The sequence below is a fragment of the Apis laboriosa genome, unplaced genomic scaffold (genome assembly GCF_014066325.1).
Source record: "Apis laboriosa isolate Shangri-la unplaced genomic scaffold, ASM1406632v1 scaffold4_cov146, whole genome shotgun sequence".
Lineage (NCBI taxonomy): Eukaryota > Metazoa > Arthropoda > Insecta > Hymenoptera > Apidae > Apis > Apis laboriosa.
In genome coordinates, this window is record NW_025223501.1 from 6089508 (window position 1) to 6099725 (window position 10218).

The 10218-nt window shown below is 25.8% G+C and overlaps 1 protein-coding gene across 2 annotated transcripts; it reads right to left on the minus strand.

Moving 5' to 3' along the window:
* On the minus strand, positions 1 to 7132 carry LOC122717385 (low-density lipoprotein receptor-related protein 6). Of its 2 annotated transcripts, XM_043941425.1 has the most exons (11): positions 7007 to 7132; positions 6522 to 6736; positions 5090 to 6115; positions 4071 to 5001; positions 3669 to 3953; positions 3143 to 3423; positions 2749 to 3000; positions 1680 to 2535; positions 1304 to 1539; positions 716 to 1228; positions 1 to 461 (listed from the first exon to the last, which is right to left on the minus strand). In XM_043941425.1, the coding sequence occupies exons 2-11, from the start codon at positions 6586 to 6588 to the stop codon at positions 91 to 93; spliced, it is 4818 nt and encodes a 1605-aa protein (XP_043797360.1). In that variant the 5' UTR covers positions 6589 to 6736; positions 7007 to 7132; the 3' UTR covers positions 1 to 90. The 2 variants fall into 2 exon arrangements, with proteins under 2 accessions (XP_043797360.1, XP_043797361.1); XM_043941426.1 differs by lacking the exons at positions 6522 to 6736; positions 7007 to 7132 and having other exon boundaries at positions 5090 to 5563; positions 5640 to 5775.
* Between the last annotated feature and the right edge of the window lie 3086 nt (positions 7133 to 10218).

The following is a 10218-nucleotide window of genomic DNA, read 5'->3' on the forward strand; positions in this document are numbered from 1 at the left end:
ATAAATTTTCATTTTCTAAAAAATTTTTAAAAATCTACTAAAAAATGTAATTTTTTAAAAAATAGAATATAAATAATTTCTAATATAAATTCAAGGTACAGGAGAAGGAGGTGGTGGAAGTGGACTAAAATATGTAGAAGATCGTGAACTAGGAGAAGGAGGACAACTAATTCCAGCATCACTTTGGTAAACAGATCTTGGAGTAGGGGGTGGAGGATAAGGTTCACTTTCATATCGATATCTTGCTGGATAATTGCTATCTGACTCATCACAAACATCTGTACTGCAAGGAGTTGGAGGTGGTGGTTGATTTATACTTTTATAATACCTATAAGGTTTATACCTAGATGCATTACTACTTGAGCACCTCGTAGAATTGGCTGTTGTGGCAGGACTTGGAGGAGGATTTAATGTCTCTTGAGGATAACCTGTGGAACTCCCTCGAGTTGAACTTGATGCACCTTAAATTAGAATATTTATTATTGCAGTCTAAAAATATTTTTTATTTTACTTTTATATTTATATTATGTGTATTATATATTTTTGTAAAAGCTATAATATTTATATATTTTTAAATAAAATTTTTATAAGAAATTATTCATAAAACTATTTATAAATATATATAATATATTTATATATATTTATATTTTATATTTACATTATATATATTAATAATTTTATTTTTCAATAAATAAAACATAAATTAAAATTTTACCAGTAATATGACTGCGATCATAACTTGATCCAATACTACTTCCATTTAACATTGACATTCTTACAGTTTCCATTCCTATTTTCAAATCTTTTCTACAATTTTTTTGTGCAAACATTGGTTTTGCTAATCTTGCAGGTTTTGGTGATAATGGATCTCCAGCTGAATCGTGTAAAATATCAGGCAATTCTTCGTTATTTATAAATTTTTTTCTACAATAATAAAATCCAAAAGCAATTGCAGCGATTGTTGCAATCAATCCAATAGGTACAATAATAACATAAGTGATTTTTCCAGATTCTAATGAATTATTCTCTTGTCGAGGATTATTTGCTGGTGTACATGCAGATGCAAGTTCGTCACTTCCATCAGCACAATCCTCCCAACCATCACAAAGAGCAGAACCAGAAATACAAACACCATTACCAATGCATTGAAATTGATCTGGACGACAACAATGTGCTTCATCTAGACCATCATGACAGTGAGTTGTTCCATCACATACCCAGGACATATCTACAAAAATTTAATAATATTTTATACTTTTATTCTTTTTAATTTATAACTGAAACAATTATTCAATTTTTTTACCAATGCAATGACCACTTTGACATTTAAATTGTTCACGATTACAAGTTGGACAACCTAATTCATCACTTCCATCTGGACAGTCAGTTTGACCATCACATTTCCATGTTGCAGGTATACAATCTTTTGTTACTGCAGAACTAGGTGCAGCACAAGTAAAATGATCTGTTCCACAAGCTGGTGCAGCTCTACAAGTTTTTTCATCTTCGGATAAAACCAAAGATTTTGGACAAGAACATCTAAAAATAATATTTTTATCATAAATTTTTCTAATCAAGAAATGCACAGTGACTATATTCAATTTTTATTAGTTTCCTTCATTTTTGTAATCTTTTTGATTTTATATTTTATTTAATGGCTTTTATAAATTAAAATATACCTAGAAGAAATAGTTCCTATACAAAAATGTGAACATCCTCCATAATCTCGAAAAGGACTGCAAATATGTGTTTTCATTATATCATCTTGTGGAGTATTTACTGTAATTAAATCTGTGAGTACTTTATTCATGATTGTTTTTCTTCCATTTCCAGATTTATTAATACGCTCTAAACTAGATGTTTCTTTATCAAACCAATAAATAAAATCAAGAAAAACTGATAAATAAATAGTTGATCCTTGTCCAACAGGAGAAATTAGAATTTTTCTATTATTTCCATCAAAATCTGCATATTCAATTTGATTGCCATGTGCCCAATATACAATATTTGAGATTGTATCTACTGCAATGCTTGTTGGTTGTTCAAGATCTGTTGCTATTACAATTCTTTCTTTTCCATCCATTTTACTGCGCATAACTCTCATTTTTCTTCCTATATCTGTCCAAAAAAGAAATCTTTTTTCTGAATGTATAGCGATATTTCTTGGTTTCTCTCCATCACCTTTAACAACAACACCTAAAGCAGAAGCATTGTCAAGTTTTGTAACATTAATTGCATCATTTATAGCACATGACCAGAATAACAATCTTCCTAATGAATCTAAGGCAAGATCCACTGGATGTCCTGAATTTCCAGAAATCATTATACTGGAATGGGTCTTGTTTTCCAAAGTTTTTCTAATAGATAAAGTACGTCCATCTATCCAATAAATATGTTGAGTTATGGGATCAAATTCTATAGATCGTACATGTTTTAAACCTTGTATTCGTAAAACTACATCTGGGCAATCATTTGTATCAGGTAGAAAGCGAAATATTGCGTTACGCAAACTATACATCATAAAGCTTTTCGGTGCTGTAATAAATATATACAGTTATTATAATAATAATAATAAATAAATATATATTTTTATCTTTAAAATTTTATTCTTAAAAAATAAAAATTAATTTTTTAAATAATATAATAATTTATATTTATATTTATTATAATTTTGAATATTAAAAATGTTTAAAATTATAATTAAATATTTCTAGAATTATAATTAAAATTTTATAAATTTATACCAACCAATGCACGTTTTATTATCCTCTGCTAAATTGTAATGAGTAGGACATTCACATTTGAAAGAATTAGATATGCTTTCATTTTCTCCTGGTAAAGCAATACAAAGATGAGAACAACTTCCATTTTTTGAAGCACAAGGATTCCATCCTGCTTGTCTAGAACCATGAAAGACTAACAAATCTGTCACAGATTCTAATTTATTATGTATCTTCTCTCTATTTGCTCCATTAGTCTTATTAGCTTTCTCTATATCACCTATTGATTATATGAATTATTTATTTAAAATTTTTTCAAAATATTTATATATTTAGAAAAATAGATATTTAATTTAAAATCTAAATTTATTTATACATGATAAAATAATTATTTTATTAATCAATATTTTACTTTTATTTACCTGTATTCCAATCTGTCCAATAAATATAATCTTGATATTGAGTAATACTAAATGGATACACAATATTTTCTGTTATAATTGCATATCTTTTTCTTGTACGTAGATCAAAACTATCAACAGCTGGAGTATATAAATCTGCCCAATATAATTTTCGTGCTGAATGATCAATTGTTAGACCATTTGCTCTACCAATATTGGAAAGTATTATTTCTCGATGTGTACCATCCAAATATGATCTTTCTATATTTCCAGAATTTCCCCATTCTGTCCAATACATATGGCTGGATAATATAAAATGTTAAAAATTATATAAGAAATATTTTATAAACATTTTTTATTATATTATTCTATATATTCTAATTTTTAATTAATTAATTTTGTATAAATGTTTTTTCTTTAAATAAATAACATAATTAAATAATTAAATTAATTACCAATGATGATTTATTATTATAAGAATATTTTTAATTTTACTAATTAAAAAAATAAATATAATATATATTAAAAAATCAATCAATATAATTACCCTTTGCTAGGATCAAGAGCTAAACATCTTGGTTCAATAATATTATTCCAAATAAGAACTTTTCTGCTACAGCCTTCTAATCGAACCATTTCTATTCTTCGAGTTCCTGTATCACTCCAATATAAGTTATGAGCAATCCAATCTATTGCTAAACCTTCAGGTGTTTCTAAACCAAGATCAACAACTCTTTCTATATCAGACCCATTTATAAAAGCTCTTGTAATTGTTTTCAATTTAACATCCGTCCAATAAATACGATTGTCTACTATATTAAAATCTAAGGCGCTAATAAAAATAAAATATATCAATAAATGTTTTAACATAATTTTTATGTAACAAATAAATACATATTTTCAATGATAGATTTTAATACAATTTTTTATTTATAAATGTAAATTTTACCTTGCATCTTTAACACCAGTTAATGGAATAATATTATCGTTATTTGCATTTTCAATGCTAATTCTGCCAATGTTTTCTTTCCTTGCAAATAACATAAATGCATCTGGGACAACACAAGTCTTTTTATCTTTAGTTAATTCATATCCAATTTGACATGCACACACATATTTATTTCCTGGTCTGTTTAAACATAGATGACTACAACCTCCATTGCTTTTTACACAAGGATTTGTACCATTAACTTTTCCTAAATGCACTGCTTTTAAACCCATAACATTTGGAACTTGATCAACTATAACTTCTCTTTCACCACCTGTAAGTTTATGTGCTCTATCCACACTTCGTCTTTGCCAATCAGTCCAATATAAATAATCTCCTAATAAACTTAATCCAAAAAGGTGTGGTAGATTATCTGTGATTACTTCTCTTCTATTTGTACCATCCATATTACATACTTCAATCTTATCTGTTTTTGCATCACACCAATAAATTTTCCACCTTGCAAGATCTAAAGCAATTCCATTTGGCCAAACAATATCTTTATTTATTAAAAGTATACGTTCTGTTCCATCAAGATTACTTCGTTCTATTTTTGGACGTTTTTCATTCCAATCTGTCCAAAACATCCATCCTAATTCAGGAGCTAAAGCAATTGCTCTAGGTTCAATTAAATCTTCATTTATTAACACTTTCCTACTTGTACCATTTAATCTAGCTACTTCAATTCGATCTGTTCCTGTATCAGTCCAATAAAGATTCCGTGCCAACCAATCAACAGCAATTCCATCAGGATTCTTTACTTCTGTTGTTATAATATTTTCTTGATTAGAACCATCAAGAGAAGCTCTACGAATTGCACGAGCTTCTTCATCTGTCCAATAAAGCATTTCTTGCACAGGATCAAAATCAATTGCTATTGCATGTTTAATTCCTAATAAATTATTATATTTAATAAAAAATTATAATATGTATAAATTTTTTTAAAAAACACAATTGATACATAAAATATTGAAAAATACCTGTTAATGGTAATACAAAGTTAGTATAATCTGGAGAATCTAAAGAAATTCGACAAATTTCATTTCTTTGAACTATTAATAACAATTCTTCTGGTCCTTCTGCACAAGTCAAATTATCCACTAATTTCACACCAGTAGGACATGCACAACTATATCCAGGTTCTGTCATACTAAGAAGACACAAATGTGAGCAATTTCCATTATTTTTTTCACAAGGATGACTACCATATGGTTGTCTTTTAACATCCCATACTTCTATGTCACCAGGTATATATTCCCCATGTAATAATTCTCTAGGATGTGCCTGGTTTTGACGAACATCATATGAATGTACACACCATGTTTTCCAATCAGTCCAATATAATCTATGATCAAAAAATGTTACTGCAAAAGGGTAATCTAGTCCTTGTTCTATAACTTTTCTTCTGTTTTTTCCATAATAATCCATCACTGCGATAAATTTAAGTCTTCCATCTACCCAATAAACCAATTCATTTTCATAATCTACAGTTAAACCATTTGGCCAAAATATATCATCAGAAATGATTACTTCTCTTGTCGACGGATCTCCATTCATTGCAGCTCTTTCTATTTTAGGTACATCACCCCAATCAGTCCAAAATAATATACTTTTCATTGGAACAAGAGCAATAGCTCTTGGTTGATAAATATCTGTCCAAAAAAGAACTTTTCTATGACGTCCATCAATGCTAGTTACTTCTATTCTATTTTTTTCTCCATCTGTCCAATATAATTTTCCTGTATACCAATCACAAGCTAAACCATCAGGAGAAATTAAACTAGAATTTACTACAATTGTTTTTTCACCAGTATGAGTACCATTTGTTCGAATACATTGAATTATTTCTAAACCACTATCTGACCAACATACTAATTCATGCTCAAAATAAAAATCTAATGCTGCACCTTCTGAGAGATCTTTTATAACAGTAGTTACTTTGTTAGTACGAGAAGCATTAGCCATTCTAATATCTTTTTGTGTGACAAAGAGAAGAGTTGGTGTTCCTAAAAATAACAATACATATTATTAAAATTAAAAAGATTTATATAATTATTATAAAATTATTATAATATAAAACTAAAAAATAAGATTTAAAATTATTTTACAATATAAAAATCAATTAAATGAAAAATAAATTTTTATTAACACCAGAAATAAAATTATTAATTAATTAATCACTTAATTTTATAATTTTTTTAAGATTTAAAATTAAATTCTTTTTATTATTTATTTTTTTTCTATTATTTCTTTCTATATTTAAGTATTTATTATTATTTATAATAAAATAAACTACAATCAGGAAATTATTATATTATATTACATTTACATGTAATGTTTTAATTGCAAATAAACCGTAACATAACCTCTATTATAAAATCATATAAAAATAAAACAATAAACATTGCTTACCATTAGACAAAAGGACAAGTTTGAAAAAACATGCAGTTAGGATAATTATTAAACTGATAATATCCATTCTGTAAGACAGAGAAGATCAACTGGCGACTCGCGAGTCGCATGCGGCTCCTTCTCCTACTTGCCTACTTCGTTGAGCCATAGAATCCCGAGCTCCTCAGCAGCCATTTGAATGTTTTGACTATGTTGTATCGTTTCTAAGGATCGGACTCAAAAATACCACAGTGACTTGAGCAAATTTTATTTGAAATATATTATAATTTGAAACAATAAGTTAATTCAACTAATATATTATCTTTATTTTAAAAATAATTTACAAAAAATAATTTTATTTTACATCAAGATGATTTATATTTAAATATTAAATTTTATCGAATAATTTTTTTTAATTCAATGTTTAATTTCTAAATAAATAATTTCTAAATAAAATAAAATTTGAATTTTAACTTTTAACATTAATTTTAATTTTAAATACTTACTACGTTTTGTACGTATTAAAATTATAAACAATAAATATACGTGTCCAAACATGAAGCGGTAAGGAAATAAATAGATTAGTATTTAACAAAATTGTAAGTTTCTCGAGACTTCGAACTTAAAACAGAAAAGTTAATCAAGTCCAGACCTGTTGTAAGAGATTCAGGGCTGATCCTTCAGCCAAGTATGTAAATTGAAACAAGACTTCGAGAAAATGGCGGGACTTGTCGATCAAAGTGAATTTAATTCTTCATCCTTATTTGTTTTCATATATATTTATAAAATAAATTTACAACATAGTTACAATTTAACATAATAAAAAATTGAAATGATCTCATACTAATTAATCCTATTGGATGTAAAACGTATATAAATAAAATTTCATTTTCTTATCTAAATTGATACACAAGTAACATTATAAGTATTATTAATATCTTATATATATATTATAATGTTAATTTCAAATAAAGAATACATAAAATAAACTTTAAGGAATAAAGTTTATAATTTATTTAGAAAATTATAGGATAAAATTTTATTATTCTGTTACGTTTAAAAAGTAATTAGTAATTAAAAATAATATGAGTTTCTAAATAAAAATGAAAAAAAAAATTATAATAACTAATATATAAAAATCAAAATATTTTTATCAAATAATTTTTAAATTATTTTATCAATATTTTTAATTATTTATCTTATATAATTAAATTATTTATCTTATATAAATTTATTTTATATTAATGCCTATACTTTAGGCATGATATGTTTTTTTTTTTTTTTTTTTTTTNNNNTTTTTTTTTTTTTTTTTTTTTTAGTTAAATCACAGATTAGATACAAAAATAGACCAATCATCTTATTTTCGCCTAAACTAACTGCCATACCGACTTAGAAGTTTGACATTGATTTCAGCGTCCTCTATTCATAAATAAAACAGCTACGATAAAATAGTTATTAAAGTATTAATAAGAATCAAATCAAGAAATATATATTCATGTATTTGACAAATAGTTACTATTCAGATGCTGAAAAATTTTTGTGAAGAAATTAAAATTGTGGCAAAATGAATCCAGCCGCCATAATTATATATTCTGTTAATAACAATGAAAGTGATATGAAAATGATAATGAGTTTTACAATTCAAAAATTTAGACCATAAAAATACGTTACATGATTATTCTATTTATCTATGATCAAATTCAAAATAAGTAAATAAACAAATTTTTATTATATTACATGTTCTAAAATACCAACTTCAAAAAAATCAAAATTTTTCATACGCCATCTGTATTTTATTATGGCAATCCTAGATTTGGAAATGGCAATCCTTCAAATTTATTTTGAACTCAATTATTAAGAATGATATATTTAAAAATTTTTGTTTATTTTGGACAAAAAATTTACATCGCGCATAAGATAAATCCCCCTTATTAAAATTTCATATTATATATACTAACTAATATTTTTTTAATAAAAAATTACCAAAAAATTAAAAACAAATAATTATATGATAATTTAACAAATACGATATAAATAATATAAATAAAATAAAAAATAATATGAAGAAAGTTGTATTGTTTTCAAATGCAAACGATGATTATATGATATAACAAAGAAAAATGATTAAAATAAGAAATTGATATTTTGGAAACTGAAATATAATGAAAAAAATTTAATGAAAATTTAATGAAAAAAATCGAGAACAAAATTATGTTCTTCTGAAGAAGAGAAAAAAAATTCTTGTCTTATAAGAAATTTTTTAAAATTTTATATAAGTTATATTTTATATTTAGTTATATTTTATTTATTTATATTATATTTTATGATTATATTTTATGATTATTGTTTTTTTTATTATTATTATTATTATATATTTTATGATTATTATTTTATTTTATGTTATTTTTGTTTTGTTAATTATTTTTACTTTATAAACAACATTACATATGCATATAATATTGAAATATATTATTTTAACGTAGTTCAATTTTTTATCATTTATTAATTGTTGAAATTTATTAATTGAGAAGATGTGCATATATGCATTTTCCACACAAAACGAAGATAGATTTTTTAAAACGATTAAAAAATGATCTATATAGATTTATTTTACAATGATATTGCTTAAATTTTATATAAATTACAATTTAGTTTATAAATTGATGATAATAATTAAACTTAATATATACTAATAATAATAACTGAGAATCAATGAAAAGTCCTGTAATAAAATTTAAATTGGTTAAATATAAAACTAATCAATAAAAAATCATAATTTTGTTAAAAGATCTTATGTCATGTTGTATAGTTGAAATGTTTTTTTTTCGTTATACATAAAATACATGCATATAGATATGAATGTTGAACAGCATTGCATTGCATATAGATATTTGAATTGTATAAATCGAATGATTTATAATATTAATTATTTTGATTCGAAAATTGACAATATATATACATATACGTATTCAATCGATCTATATTTAAATCGAATTTCATGTTAATCTATCATTAATTACGAGTACTTATGTTTTCTTTTATCTATTTTATCTATTTTATGAATATCTTAAGTATAATATAATATAAGTATAATATAAGATTATTTGCTTTTTATTATTTTATTATTTATAAAATTCGTAAAGGTATACATATACAAATAAATAAATAAATAAATCAATGAAGAAAAAGAGTAGAGCAAAGGCAATATAAAATCGAAAGTAAAACGAATATAAATTGAATCAGTGGGAAATCTAAATGAAACGAATGATGAAGACGAAGTAACGAGATCGTAATACGGCGAAAGATTATTTCGTATATATTTTTCTTGAAATCGGAAAAGAATTTTCATCCGATTTCGGACAACACTCGATTCGATCAACGATGACCGGTGGACCGAAGAATGAGACGGAAATGGCTGTTAACTCTGGCGACATATCAACCGAATGCAAGAGAAGGCAACGCGTGGGCGCGCGCGCGCGCTGCCGTTTCTATCGACCAGATTTTCGTCTCTCCTCCTCTCGTTTCCTCACCGGTCGCGGCCTCCCTATGCATTCCGCTAGAATCCTAGCCGTGGCAACGCCTCGTCACTGCCTCGATCGTCTTCCGGGAATTACACCTAACTAACCGGTCTCCCACGTGGCCACGTGGAGAACACGAGGAAAACAAAATTGTACGATCTCCGATCTCTCCGCTCTCCTATCCGAACTGCGATTTTTTC